Genomic DNA, 15,656 nt, shown 5'->3' with positions numbered 1-15,656 from the left:
AGAAGTCTGTCTTGGCAGTATTATTATCTTGGCAGTATTAATGAGGAAGAACCTCATTAAATTTGAATTTCCAGCATTTGAATGAAGGACTTTGATGATGGTGTTGGACGGGCTCAGCTGACAAGGCCAAGTGCTATCTGATCGTTGTTGGATGACTTCTGGAGGATGTCCAGGTCCATTTTCTCAGTAGATGCTTCTGTGGCCACTCACTGCCTCTTAGTGCTCAGACACTGCTGCTTCAGTCCTGTTTCTATGGCAAGTAAAGCTTACCTTTCTTTAGAACTGTTTCTCTCAGGACTAATCTCATGGGCTCTCGGAGCTTGGAGAGAGTCAAACCTCTGGGATTTTACCTTTTGTTTTATGATGACTCCGTCTTGTTTGTACTGTCAGAATGTGCTCCCTTGTAGCTCTAGTCCTCCCACAGAGATGGAGGAGCATATTGGAGATCTGAGACGGCTAAAGGTTTTATGGTCTTCTCCTTGAGTATCCCCTCCTTCCATTTCTTAAGTGAAATCATATTAACTTAAGAAAAATTATAAGTATAATGTCCTCCTAGGATGGACTCATGAGATGCATTTAGAGGTTCTACTTTTTATGAGGGGGCTTCCACAAGGATTTTCACCCACTAGGAACATGTTGAATATTTATTTAGAAGTCCTGAAATCTTCTATAGCCACCTCTGCTCCTCAGTGGTAGTTTTCTTCTCCAAGTTAAGGCTTAATGATCAGTCCTCAGGATACCCCCATAAATGATGTTATGGCTCAAATAATTGCCAAACTTTCTTTCCTTAAAGAAGACAAATACATTTTTTTCCCTTGACTATCATTTTTACCCGGGTATATTGCAGAATGTTTTACATTATCATGATCTTGTAATAAAATTATCCCCAGATCAGTGACTGATGTGTCGCCTGATACCATTAAAAAGTTTGAAAAGCCTGGGTCTTTTCAGAACTCTTAAATAATTCATATCCTGTTTTAGTTTTTCAAATATTTCCTGGCCTTGTGGAGCTGGATGGTCTCACCAGTTGTCTGTTTTATTCCATATCAGTTGAAGGTGGACCAACTGGTTGCCATGAATGACAATAACTTTGATGGTAACTTGTTAGCTTTCCAAATGAGACAACTGGCTTTTTATTCTTGATTACAAAGATTTGTTTTTCCCCATTTTCCTATTTTGGTTGTTTGACTTCTGAAAGTCCATATAAACTTTTTACACGTTATACCATAGATCTCACTTTAATGGATTGCACTTAGAAGTAATCGGAGCTGTCCCTAATCTGCTTCTGATCAAATGGAGCAGTCATTGTATGGCTTGTGATCATTGCTCTTGGTCCACTTCAGAGCCCACCAGCCAAACATTCAGTGTCGTTGCAAGTGGGATTTGTCATTGAAAGAGGTAGAAATACTCCTTAATCCAAGTGCTAAGAGTTACAAGGGCAGGGGTGTGTACTGTTATTTCCTGTCCTGCATCCATTTCCCCTTCCAAACATCACCTTTTGAAGAATTTCTTCCCAGTGAGATGTAATCAGCTGGGCTTTCTTCTCTGCTAGCCGAGAGGGGGACTTGTGATGCAAACCGGGCTGATTTGATTGCTCTCTTCTTGGAATTTGAATCTTGAGCAGAGGGTTAAAAAAACTGAAACTACTTGGCTTTCATTCATTCCAATGCCTGTGTCCTAATCAGACTGTTAAGATTGTTATCTTCCTCCTACTCCTTTGAACCTGCTGTTCAAAAAAAATAGTTCCAAGCCTATTTTTACTGTTGCTTTTATTTGCAAAGAACCCCAATCTGATATAGCTAATTCTCTCCTAATACTTTTATTGGAACCTAAGCAAAATGATAATTGAGATGAGCTTAGCAGTTCAAAAATCCAGTCATAGTGCTTCAAAACTAAGCAAAGGAGCATTATGGATTAGAAGTTATTTTTTATAATTGACAAAGAAGCTAATTTTATGGTCCTATTTTGGAACCAGAACTAATAAAGCAGCACAGACCCCTAGAAGTTCTAGTAACTCTTGGCTTTAATATTTCCTGAATTTACATCTTGATTTTCCCTAAATATCATCCTATTAACTGTGCTAGTAATAATTGGATTATTAAATGTAATTATTTTTCCTATTTCATAGCATTTAAGTCAAATCAGTTCTGTTTGCTTTTTTCGGGGGTAGAACATATGTGATCCACATTTTTTTTCCCAGCGATCTTCTCAGTTCTTTTTAGTTGTTCTGTGCTGAAGTCTTCTTCAGAAAGAATAAACCCATTCTTGACTCTGACCCTCTCCCATGAAGTCATGTTTTAACTCCCAGATTTCAGACTACTGACACAAGAATTTAGCATATTTATATTTTATGTTCTTTTTTTCCTTTAAACATTGTAAGGTTATTGTATTGGAAAATTCTTGTAGGCTGCCTCTTCATGCTCCTTTTTAGGTTAGCTTTGCATTAAGACAAGACAGCATAGTGGTTGGGAGTATAAGGGTCTTGGATTGGAGTTTTGATTCTGCCCCTGAACTAGCTGTGTGACCGAGGTCGTTACTTATGCTCTCTTAAGTTTTAATTTCTAAATCTGTAAAATGGTGGTTCTTGGGAAGATTCAATAAGATGTTGTATATAAAATGATTAGTGTTTAGCGTAGAATAAGCAGTCAATAAATGTTAGTCATTATTACTATTACTAGTACTCTATCTTCCACTTTCACTACTCTAGAACATTCTGTTTTGTCGTATCAGAACTATTTTTTTGGTGTTTTAGGTGTATTTTTCTCTACTGAACTACACACTTCTGTTCCTTTCACACTGATTTTATAAATTATGTATTTTATTCTCAGAGATATTCCTCACCAGGATTCTTAGATATGACTTTTCATCTCCTTCTGCAATGTACATGTAGTGTTGAGAACCCAGACTGTACTTTAGGAGATCTACTGGGCAAATAATAAATATGGCACTTTAATCATTGCAGTCTTACGATCATTACTTATGTATATCTTAATCATACCCTTCAAAATTGCATTAAGTCGTTCCATGAGTGTTTTGCTCTACTGTGGATGTTAAGCTTTTGTCAAATGTATTTAATGTCAGTCTGTCCACATAAGCATTGAGTACCTGCTAAAAAGAGGCAGGCCTCAGTTTTTTTAGTGGAAATTATAGGCAGAGATTTACATTCAGATGTTTGACATGTTATATAGGCAACAGTCATGTCCATATTGATAACACTTTTTTTTACAATTGTGTAGAGCTGATTTCATGAGTATTTTTCTTTCTTGATTTTTGGGACTTCTTTTCTGGTGGTATTTCCTCTTTCTATTTGAGGAACTCCCTTTAAAAACCTCCAATCACTTTCTTTTTTTTAAATTGAGGTATAATCGACTTTCTTTTTTCCTTTGTGTAGCTAAAAGTTTGTCAATTTTGTTTATCTTTTCAATAAGCCAGCTCTTATTATACTTGATCTTTTCTATTATTTTTCTGGTCTCTATTTCATTTATTTCCTCTCTGACCATTTCTATTTCCTTCTTTCTACTAACTGGACTTAGTTTTTTTGATTATTTTCTAGTTCCTTGAAGTGTAAAGTTAGATTGTTTATTTGAGATCTTTCTTTTTTCTCAATGTAGATATTTTTGCTCTAAACTTCCCTCTTATAATTGCTTTTGCCACATTCCTTAAGTTTTTTTATGTCGTGTTTGCTTTCTCATTTGTTTAAGGTATTTTTTGGTTTCCCTTTGGTTTCTTACTTTAAAAAAAATTGGTATTTGATGTTAAAAGTATTCAAATGTCCTTTTGGCCATTGAGCCTGTAATCATATGATTTATGGATAAATTAAATTATATTTCTCATTTGATTTATGGATAAATTAAATTATATTCATAGACTTCCTTCCTTTATTTATTTATTGAAGTATAGTTGGTATACAATTTTATGTTAGTTTCAAGTATACAATGCAGTGGTTCACTAGTTATCCAAATTATTTAATCTTCATCTCAACTAATGCAGTTACTAGCAGTCAACATAGAAGGACGATACAGAATCACTCACTGTACTCTCCATGCTGTACTACCATCCCCGTGACCAACTTATATTATGATTAAAAATTTTTGTGCCCCTTTATCCCCCTTCCCCTTTCCACCCAAGAATCCCAACCCTTCTTCCATAGTAACCACCGGTCACTTCTCAGTGTCTATGAGTCTACTGCTATTTTATTCATTTTGTTTTGTTTTTACATTCCACAAATAAGTGAAATCATATGGTATTTGTTTTCTTTTTTGTCTTGAAGTGTAGTTGATATACAATTTTATAGTTTTCAGATGTTTATAAATTTCCTAATATTAAATTATGTTTATATTACTGGAAGAGGGACAATATAATTACAGTACATAATTCCTTTAATATGTTGCTAGATTCAATGTATTATATTTTATTTAGGATGTTTAGACTTATATTTGTAAGGAGGTTGCTCTATGTGTTTACATGTAGTCATTTTCAGATTTTGTGATGAAAAGTAAAATTTTGTGAAATTATATAAGAAGCTGTCTGTCTTTCTCTGTGGTTAGAAAATTTTTAAATGGTATGGGAATTATCAGTTCCTTGAGATTTGAAAAAATTTTTTAATGAAATTAGTTGTACGTGACACTTGTTAGAAGAATTTTTTGGATATCTTTCCCAGTTTCTTCCATCATGTTTCTTCTTTTATCCTGTGTTCAAATTTTCTGCTTCTTAAATCAGTTTGCTGATTTTGTGTTTTCATCCCTAATGACCAATGATGTTGTGCAACTTTTTCTCCTTATTGGCCATTTGTGTATCTTCTTTGGAGAAATGTCTGTTCAAACCCTTTGCCCATTTTTTAATGGAGTTATTTATTTTTTAAAATTATTTAATTCTAACCATTCTTTATATGTTCTGTTTACAAGTCCTTTATGAGATGTGTGATTTGCAAATATTTTCTCCCATTCTGTTGATTGTCTTTTCACTTTCTTAATGCTTTGTTTGAAATTTTAAATTTTGATTAAGTTGAATTTATCTACTTTTTCTTTTGTCATTTTGCTTTTGGTGTCATATCTAAGAAATCACTGTCTAACCCAAAGTCTTGAAAATTTACTCCTACATATTCTTATAAGAATTTTGTAATTTTAACTTTTACATTTATGTCTGTAATTCATTTTGAGTTAGTATTTATATATGATGTGATATAAAGGTACAATTTTATTCTTTTGCAGGTAGATATCTAATTTTCCCAACACCTTTTGTTTGCAGGGTTATTCTTTCTCTAGCATCCATTTCATTTTTTAATCTTTACATGGGTTTTTGCTTTGGAGGTCAATTAGAGAGATTTTGCCTTTTAATTTAATTTAAAAGAGAAGTTTAACCCATTTGCATGTATTATTATTGCTGATAAATTTAGCCTTACTTTTGAAATATTTAGATCTGGTTTTTGGTTTTATTTTATGTCTAAATGATGATATCATTTAAAATGGTGATTGCCTTTTCTTCAGGTTTACAGAATAAGTGTTTTTGTCTATTTTATTTCTTGCTGATAAGAAACTCAATAATATTCACTTCATAAACCCCATATACTGATAGTCTCATTAAGTGAGCTTTGAATTTCAAGTTACATTAAGGATAGGTGTATACAGTTTATCAGTACAATATGTAGATGATTGTGTTATGAACTTTTTAAGGACAATACAATATGTTGAAATTCAGAGGGTTTGATTAGAAAATGAAATGTCTCTTATTAATATATGATAATAATGATAAACATTAGACATATAAAACATGATGCCATTGCCCTATTTAATGTCTATTTTACTTAACCTTATTTAGTAGCTGTTTTTCACTTCTGTAAAATCACTCAATCCTTAAAATTTGTATACTGTTGAGGCTCAAAAAACTATACGTAGAAGGATTATCACTAGATGTTTAACATCACCAGGATTCTACAAATATAACTGAAATTCAAGCTCTTGAAATGTATTTTTCTACTTTCATAATTTTTAATAGGAAGCATATTTTTTAATTGAGAAGAATGAAGCAGAACAAAATGCCCTGTATTCATACCAGAAATATTTGGAAAGTTCAAAAAGAAAGAAAAGCAAAGTTCCTCCTCCACCTATTCTGCTATCTCGCACTCATTGTTCTGTGACATTGAAACCTGCTCCATTTGTTTCAGATGTGAAGGTATGTTATCCATTATGATCTTTACCTCAGACAAAGCAGCATAAGGACCTATGAGTAATGACTGATATTTTTATTGTTTTTAGGACTTGAATAGTCTTATTTATAAGCACTGAATACTGAAATTAATATTCTAATGTTTTAATTATACTTCATTTGCTTGTGACCTTTCCCCTTTCATATTATTTCCCTTTATGTTCCATATAGCCTTACTATCCCCAAATATATAGTAAAGAGAAACAGTAGAGAAACATTTCTTCCTAAGTATCTTTGTCCATGACACAGTCATATACTGACGTCCTAGTATACTCAAGATTGAGACAGTCTCAGTTGAAGTAGAACCAGACATTTGAAGAGGATAGAAGGAGCTAATGAGGGAGATGAAAATATTTGAGAAAGTGAATTTAGAGGTTCTTCCCAGAGTTCTTCCATGTAAATGGGGATTCTCTTAATGCAAACAAATGACAATTCCAACCATGTTGTAAATCATAAATCTTTATGCATTTATTGAGAATGAACTATTTTTCCCATACTGCAGTGCCTTCAAATTTGGCCTAAATGTGACTGCAACCTGAGATTGAATTTCCTTACAAGCATTTGGTTCCACCTAATTTATATTTTAAATATTACACTTTCCTCTTTTGCATGATCAACAACATGCTCTTTGATGTATGAAAAATAAAAGTTTATCTTTAACTCTCTTTAGGATGTTCTTCTTAAACTTATATCAACTTGGTATACTGGAAAGGGTATAGGCTTTAAAGTCATAGAGACATAGGTCTAAAATTTTAGCTCTAGCACTTATTAACAGCATAACCTCAGGAAATCTAAATATACTTCCTGAAGCATTTCATTACTGTTTTCATTTGTAAAATATGATTACTGTGGAAATTAAATGAGAGAATATATTCTTGGCATATTAACTGATGTGCCTCTATCTCCTGTATTAAACATATGCAGTAAAGTTGGCTAAAAACAATGACATTATAAACTGTGATTATGTTATTTGATGATTAAAAAGAACACATTTTGTTCAGTGAGCATTATTGAGAGTTTCTTATCTGTTGATTTCTGTGTGAGGTAATCAAACTAATGGGAGATGGACATCAGTGAGAGGTAATATTACCTTCATATGTTTTATAATTGGGGCAGGAGAAGTAACATTCATCTTATACCTAACTGCACTATAATAAAGGCATTATTGCAATTGCCAGCAGTTCTAAAGTTCAGCTTTAGAATTTTTGGGGATCTGTTTAGGAATGAGGATTCATTAATTTTGGGAATTCAGCACAGAACTAAGAATGGATCATTTACTAAGAGTTTTTTGTTTGTTTTTATTCAAATGCTTTGGGTTATTTACCCAAAATCTTATTTTTTAATATATTTCAAACTAGTGATTAGTTTATTTTATTTAATAAGGCTTACAAATAGGAAGACATAAGAGTCTTATATTTGACCTTTACAAGTAGGACTTGTCACTTAGCACATTATAAAGTTCATGTATATTCTCTACTAGCAGTCGTGATGCTCCAGGAAACCATCTGGTACCGCTGATTAACACTAGATGGTAGTATAGGCTTAAATACATTTTCCAGAATGAGGCTTCAGCCATCTTTTGTTTTATCAAAATCTTTTGTTAAGGCGTTCATTTCATTAAAATCTTTTTTAATAGCTGAAAATGCTGATGTTATTGATAAACTTTTACTTCTGAAGTTAGTGGTGATTTGTTCATGGTGTTTTTAGTCTTATGTAGATTCTAATTACACATTGCTTCTTATTGTGAAACTAAGTAAGATGTTTTCTTTGTGGAACAAAATAAAAATATAAATCCTACTTGTAAAAATGCTTTTAGAGAGAATTTTACCATTAAAATTCTGTTTATATATAGAAATTAACTTGGAGGAATGATAATCTAAGTCATATAACTGTCTTTCTGGATTTTTTTTCCCCCTCTTTGAAAAATGCTACTTTTTTTCATGGGAAGTGAAGCAAAGTTAATTTTAAATTTTTTGAGATCCATCTGATTTTTTTCCTCCTGCCCCCAGCTTCCAGATTCCTTTAATATTCTCTGTCCTTGGGGTTCTGCCTTTGTTTAGTGCTCTTAATCACCTGAGAAATTTTCTTTGGAGACACAAGGTTTGAACACCTGCACCAGAAATCCTAATTCACTGAGGCTAAGCAGGCCTGGGTATATGTAATTTTGGGGTGGAAAAATTGTTGATTCTGTGAAAACATCATTTTAAGAAGTGACTTTTCTGGCACAGTCAGGGTTAAAAACTACATATGCAGACAAGATACCAGTAGGATTTTTCTGTTGATGTGGAAGAAGAAAGAGCAGGCAAAGATGTAAGAAGCAACTGCTTCTTACAGACAATTAAATTTCCCCCTTCTTTCCAGTTTTTCTTACAATATAGGAGGTGAATGTTGTAAGACTGAAGGCTGCGTGGGGGGAATGCCACAATGATGAGAACCCCTCAACTTCAACCTTCAGACAGTATGGCTCCTTCATAATGCTGTTCTCTGGGTATCAAGTCACTCTCTTTTTCCCTACAGTGAGGGTAGTTCATTCCACGAAGGAATCTCCATTATTTTGACATCTTGGCAAAAGGACCATTGTCTTAACCATTTAATTATGTGTAAGTTTGGTTGTTTCTGTGGAATTCACATTTTACATTTGGCTTATGTCTATATTTAAGAATTATCAGAGGAACATTATGTTTCAGAAAATTTTGAAACTAGAGAAAAAAATCACCCATAATCTTAACCATTTGACCATCCCAACTCTACCACTATTCTTATTTAGGAACATTTTCTTCCAGGCTTTTTCATATCTATTTTTCCATTTTATTTTAAATACTGTAATTTAGTTTCTTGTTTCTTTTTCCGCTTGCTTTGTTTGTCATATTTTATTAAATAAAATATAGATATCATTTCAGTGTTGGTCTTTTTTTTCCCCCATTGAGATTAAGTCATCTTTGGAGCCATTCCCTGCCGCTGTCTGATTTTGGGCAAGTCATCGAACATTTCTACATCTCCCATTTCCTTTAAAGCAAAATGACAAGAACAACCTTTCTCATAGGGATGTTGTAAATATTAGAAAGTATATGTAAATTTCCTAACAATACATAGCACCTAGGAACTGCTCAAAGAATGATAGTTAAAATAATCACTATTGAATAATATTTTAGTCTTGATAGTCCTAGGTAAACAGGTCCAAGTAAATATTTGTTTTTTATTTTTAAGGTCAAGATTTCTAAGATTGAAACTAAGTATATCTGTAAACTTTGATTTCATGTTTTAAAACTTCAACAGGTGCATTTTTTTATTCAGTAAAGAATTGCTTTTGCTGCATCATGATAACAGAAATTGAGTATCTTGTTAAATGACTAGACATGATGGGCTCCTCTGTTCCCCTCGCAGGTCTCCTGGTACTGCATTTTGGGTTGCAAAGCAGAAGGGAGCTATGGAAAAGTAAGGCTAAACAATAATCACCTCCCAAACTCAGGAGAAGCGGTATGTCAAAGAAAAAAAAAATCCTTTCAGTGTCAGGAAATCTTACCAAAAGTCTCATTAAAGACAATGGAGTGGTTCCCCCCCCCCCCCCATGAAGTCATTATACCAGTGAATTTCTCTAATTTCCACTTGAGTCATAACAAAAATCCAACAGGAAATGCAGAAGGTTTTATTATTTTTTTGTATAGAAGGTTTATTTAATTATATTTTTAAAGTCTCATTAATTTTCCATACCTAATGTGGAATGTTTTTGTTAATAGATACCTGCTGATGATAAAAGCATTTTTGAAGTGAAAGGTTTGGAAACCAATGAGAAATATGTCTTCGCAATTGCTGCTTATTCTTCTAATGGGAAGCTTATCGGTGACGCCGTTGGGGAGACAACGAAACCAGTTCTGGTTTATCCACCTCTTTCTGCTGTTACTGCTCGGATGTTCTTGACGCAGGTAGAAGAGATTTCTGCTAAATTTTGCTCTACGTTTTTTTTTTTTTTTTTCTGTTAAGCAGTTACTAAGTAATTTCTGATGGGAAAAAAAAAATCACAGCAGATATTCCAAAGCTCCTGTAATATATATTTTCCATTACTTCAATTTAGTCTCATAAAATAGGAATTATTCCTTTTCTTGTTAGTGAGTTTCCTTTTTATAACAACTTTTTTCCAGGATTACAGATGTAACACATATTAATTTTAGAAATTTGGAAAAAACTGAAATGCTCAAAGAAGAAAATAAATGTTATGGTATCCTATTATCCAGAGTAACAGTTCTTAACTTGGGGCAGTTTCAGCCCCGAGGGGGCATTTGTCAGTGTCTGGAGACATTTTTGTTTGCCATAATCTAGAAGGGTGCTATTTTTATCTCTGGGTAGAGGCTAGAGATGCTGATAAGCACCCTGCAGTGCAAAGGACAGCCTTCCATAAGAAGGAATTTTTCAGCCCAAAGTGTCAAGAATGCCAAGGTTGAGAAACCCTGATCCAGAGATAGCCTTTCATTTGTGTATGTATATATATGTATGTATATATACATTTACATACACATATGCATATTTTTATATACATAGATACATATATATACATAAACACACATATATGAATTTATCTGCAGTATGTAATTCGATCACTGTATATATATTACTTTACACCCTGATATTTTCATTTAATATATAATTGACATTTTTTCTATTCCATTAAGTATTCTTCCAAAACATAATTTCAATGGTTTCATGGTAGTGCATCTTATATACAGACCAGTTTATTTAGTAATTCTTCAGTGTTGAATATTTAGATATTTTCTGCATACCTTTCTATATATGTATATGTATCTTTGTCTGTATCCATGGTAATTTTCTTGGGATTAATTTATAGAAGTGGAATTTCTGGGTAAATAAAGACAGGCAGTCCTGAGTTCAAGTTCCAGCTCTTCACACTAACTGTGAGATATTAGGCAAGTAACTTTCATCTGTGAAGTAGCAATAGTAATAGTAGCTATCTCCCAGAGGTACTGAGTGTTAAGTGGAATTATGCATGTCAGATATTTAACTAAAGCACTTATGCCATAGTAGGCACTTAATAAATATTATTAACATTTTTGAGTTATGAATATCATGAGTTAACATTTGTGCTGAAATGATTGCCTGACTTAACACATGTCACCAGTGAACAGGGTGCTAGAAAGAGTGACTCATTGACTTGTCTCAAGTATCTGATTTTAAATCTATTGTTGGCTGTAGAGCTGATGGTTATTCTAAATTTGATGACATTTCTACTGTGCCATTTTTTTCTCTTGATAGTTGATTAGTTTTATAAGCTAAGATCTTAGTGGTATTTTATATCATCACATTTTTCAGTGAAAATTAAATTGAGAGAATTGCTAGGATTTGTCTAGCATTGGTTTAGCATGTCATATTGGCTCATGGTTTTCTGATATTTTCATTTCTTTGGAATCTAATATATGCCCTAATTTGTAGTGATGGAGTTATTTCGAAGTGAGGAACCAAATATTATATCAAGGCCTGATTTTTCTCCAGGGAGTGGTTCAAACTTTGGGCTTCATTTGGCAGAACTTTCATTGAAAGTTAATAAAACTAAGTCCAAGCTATACTGCTGGGATAATGAGAAGTGTCATAAAGGAATGACCTGTGTTTCTTTATTGACACTGTACTTGCAGTACTGGAGTTCATTTATGATGGTATATGAACATTTTCTCTCATACTGTTAAGTGACTAAAGCAAAATTTTCTCAGTAAACCTCCTTCATTTACAACTTAAGTTTAAGCTTTTAAGTTTGCAAGAAAATGTACCCCTTTTTTGGAATTGCTGTCTATTTTTCAGGAGAGTGTTTGGTTTTTATTTTGGGGAAAATTTTATTCTTTAAAAATATAAATATAGTAAGTTACAGAAATATTTCACTAAATGCCTATGATTGACTTGGCTTGGGATTTTAGTTTGTACTTTTGCTCAATATGATTCTATAGACAGTAGTAAAGTTAGATAACAATTATTAGGTTTTCATTTAATGTAGATAACTATTAATTTAGGCTAATTGGAAAAAATGTTGAGGGAGCTTTTTTAGCGATGTATTTTTTGCAGGTATTTTCCAATTTCTCCCTCTTGATAGCCTCGTTTCTTTCTATTCTTTCCCTTTAAGTCAGGAATGGCTAGATAATGTTACATAAAAATGTAGAAATTTAGATGTCTATGAGCAGGATTTTTGGATTTCAGGCAGATTGCTTGGTCTCAATTTCCCTATCTGTGAAATGGATAATAGACCAAGTGCCATATATTGCTGGACTATTGAACTACCAAATCAAATAGTGCATGGGCACAATGGCTCACTGGGGAAAGGAAATTTGGAATATCATTTAATAAAGTTCATTATTTCATTTATTACAACAAACCAGTGAGGTGGTGTTATCACTTTCATTTTATAGTTGAGGAAGCTGAGACTAATGTAGTCCTTCCTCTGCCAATCCATTTTATTCCAGAAAGGGTGTCTCAGGGAGGTTAATTTACCCAAGGTTACTTGGGTGGTAGATGGTAAGCTTGACACGTGGACCAGCTCGTACCTTTGTACTGTTCTGTCCAGGTTCCCAGGAAGTCATATGTTCAACATCCGCCATGTGTCAAGTTCTTGGAGTTCATAGCTCTACCATCTATTCTCTGCCTGGGTGGTTGTTCCCAGGTTTTGATGATCAATATTGGCAGTAGAGTTTGAGGCTGGGGCATGAATACCTTCTCAGTAATCACAATGGTGGCAGAAGAATGAACTTCATACATTTTTTTCTACTTCATTTATGAATTCATTGAAAGTCTTTGATTAATAGAGGTTTGTCTTTTGTCTATGACTGTTCAAATTTAAAAACAAAAAAGAAAACTACCAGGTAGAAACATAGTCATCCCCATTTAAAGCTCCTTAAGAAGTTTCAACTCTTCTTTCCCCTCTCATCCTCTAAGTGAATATTGCTCTTCTCTCTACTCATCTGTTTATTGATGAATTATTTACTCAGTGTCTGTTTTCTACCTGGTTCTATGCTAGATGTCTTCTTTCTTTCAACTTAAAAAAATTAGTCCCATTACCACAACAATAACCCTCGTGTAGTTAATTTTGGCTTATGGTATTAGCTACAACTCTGATTTGCAAGTCAGGGAGCCAGCCCGTCTTGGGGGAGCATAGCCAAGTCTGAGAAGGCGGCAGAGTACAGGCACTCTAGGTCTCTCACCTTTGGTTCTCTCTACACATTGCTTCCTTTTTCTGTCTCTAAAGATTGACTTTCTCTACTTTCCATCTCTGGAGGGAAAATGGCAGCTCTGCATTTTTATATGTCTTTCAGTTTCAGCAATAAACAGAGATTGGCTAGCTGGCTCCTAATCTTGATTCCAAATTCCTGGGAAAGAGACTCTGATGGGCCCACCAGATTTAATAGTCTGACCTAATTTTTTTTGATTGACCACCTTCTTGTTTATAAACCTCACCCCTCTCTTTTCCTTGGTCCCATATCTAGGCAGCCTGATAGGGAGGTATGTGAACTTGCCTTCTCCTTTGGTGCCAGCAGGTAATTTAAATCTCACAGCTTGTAGGAACTTTCCCTATTCCTACCCCTGAGCCCTAAATCAAGGTCCAACCCGTTGCTCTGGTCCAAGCCAGCCCAGACCCGCTTGTGTTTGCCTAATGCTCTGGGGGGTCCCTTGTGTGAGTAATTAACTTTCTCTCAAATTCTCCTGGGGCGTGTAGTATCATCAGCTTCTACATAAGAACCATGCTTAGGGTGGGAGTTCTAGCTTTTGGGGAAGAGGTGCTATGAAGCACCCAGATTGGGTCAGGTGCTCATCCTGAGCTAGTCAGCCATGTTGTTGCACTTTACAACTGCTGGGTATCCTCTTCTGTGGGTAGAGGAAAGGTATCAGGAAAGAGGATTTTAAAATTCATTCAATTCATTAAAAATGATTTAAAGATTATCGAGTGGCTATTCTGTGCCAGGCATTGTTCCAGGCTGGTGGTCCTCAGTGTGCGTCAGAATAATCGGGAGCATCAGTTAAACAGATCGTTGGGTGCTATTGCCAGAGTTTGTGAGTCACTAGGTCTGTGGTGGGGCCTGGAATTTTGCATGTCTGATGAATTCCTAGGTGATGCTAATGTGGACTGTCCAGGGACCATGCTTTGAGAACCACTGTTCAGTCAAAGGGAAATACATCAGTTCTTTGTACAGAGTACTTTGCACAAAGTAGAAACTTTATAGGAGGTTACTGGTTGGTTGTTTAGGTATAAACAATGAACATAGTAAATAAACAATCTAGTGTGTTAGAAGATAAGTTCTACGGAAAAAAAAAGTAGGGTATGGTCAGAGGAACTGGAAGTGTGAAGTGGGGGAGTGTAAGGTAGATTACAGTACTAAATAGTGTAATCAAGGAACGCTTCATCCAGGAGGTGAGATTTGAGTGGTGACTTAAGGAGGTGAGGAAGTGGCTCCCCGGAGGAAGAGCATTCTGCAGAAGCTACAGCAAAAGCCGTAAGGTTTCCAGAAGTGCACCTGGTCGTATGTTTGATGAACAGCAAGGAGGCCAGTATGGCTGATGCAGAGGCAGCCCTGGACAGTAGAATTGGTTAGAGAGATAAAAAGTGAGTGTGTGGGTGGGGGAGCAGACCATGGAAAGACTTGTAGGCCATTGTAACGACTTCGGCTTTTACCTTGAGTGAATGGGCCACCACTGGAGAGGGCTTTGAGTGATGGGATGACATAAAGTGACTTCTCTTTTCAAAGGCCCGCTCTGATCGCTGTGTAGGGAATGGACCCGAAGGAGGTAAAGGTGGAGGCAGGGTGACCTGTCTGCTGCTGTGATCCAATGAGAGATGGCGGCGGGTCATCCAGTGTGATAGCCGCCAATGTGGTAAGAAGGGGTCAGATTCTGGATATGTTTTCAAGGACAAGTTAGGAAGAGTTCCTGTTGGAAATAATGTAAAGAGAGAAATAAAAAATGACTCTAAATTATTCAGCTGACTAACTGGAAGGATAGACTTGACATCGACTGAGTTGGGGAAGGCTGTGGGTGGTGTAGATTTGGGGCAGGCAGAGATCAGAAATTCAGTTTGCAGCATGTTGAGGTGAGATGTTTATTAGATATTCAGAGATAATTGTTGAGTAGTCAGTTAGATGTCTGACTCTGGAGTTTGGGAGAAAGGTCTGAGCAGGAGAGGAATTTGAGAGTAGGCATGTGACAATTAAAGCCATGGGGCTGGATGATTTTACCACACAACTGAGTGTGGACAGGAAACAGCAGAGGTCCAAAGACTGAGCCCTGGGGCATGCCAATATGAAGAGATTGGGGAAAAGAGAGCTTGCAAAAGCAACTGAAAAGGAATGCAGGGAAAAAGAACACCCAAGTGCAGAGTTCTGGGAGCCAAGTGAGGGTCATGTGTCAAGGAGGAAGGCCCTACTGTGCTTAATTATTCCCCTTGTCTTTTAGTGCTTCTTTCTCATTTT

General features: G+C 35.1%; 1 protein-coding gene across 1 annotated transcript in view; it reads left to right on the top strand.

Moving 5' to 3' along the window:
- The window catches only part of CFAP54 (cilia and flagella associated protein 54), a 278,386-nt gene that overhangs the window by 77,508 nt on the left and 185,222 nt on the right, over positions 1–15,656 (top strand). The window contains exons 20-22 of the mRNA XM_036891466.2: positions 5,995–6,171; positions 9,589–9,681; positions 9,942–10,127. Of these exons, the coding sequence (XP_036747361.2) occupies positions 5,995–6,171; positions 9,589–9,681; positions 9,942–10,127 (456 nt within the window). The remainder of the gene's footprint in view (positions 1–5,994; positions 6,172–9,588; positions 9,682–9,941; positions 10,128–15,656) is intronic.

This window comes from Manis pentadactyla, chromosome 10 (genome assembly GCF_030020395.1).
Source record: "Manis pentadactyla isolate mManPen7 chromosome 10, mManPen7.hap1, whole genome shotgun sequence".
In the NCBI taxonomy this organism is placed as follows: Eukaryota; Metazoa; Chordata; class Mammalia; order Pholidota; family Manidae; genus Manis; species Manis pentadactyla.
Note: the sequence above shows the minus strand (reverse complement) of the source record. Positions and strands in the feature narration are given on the sequence as shown.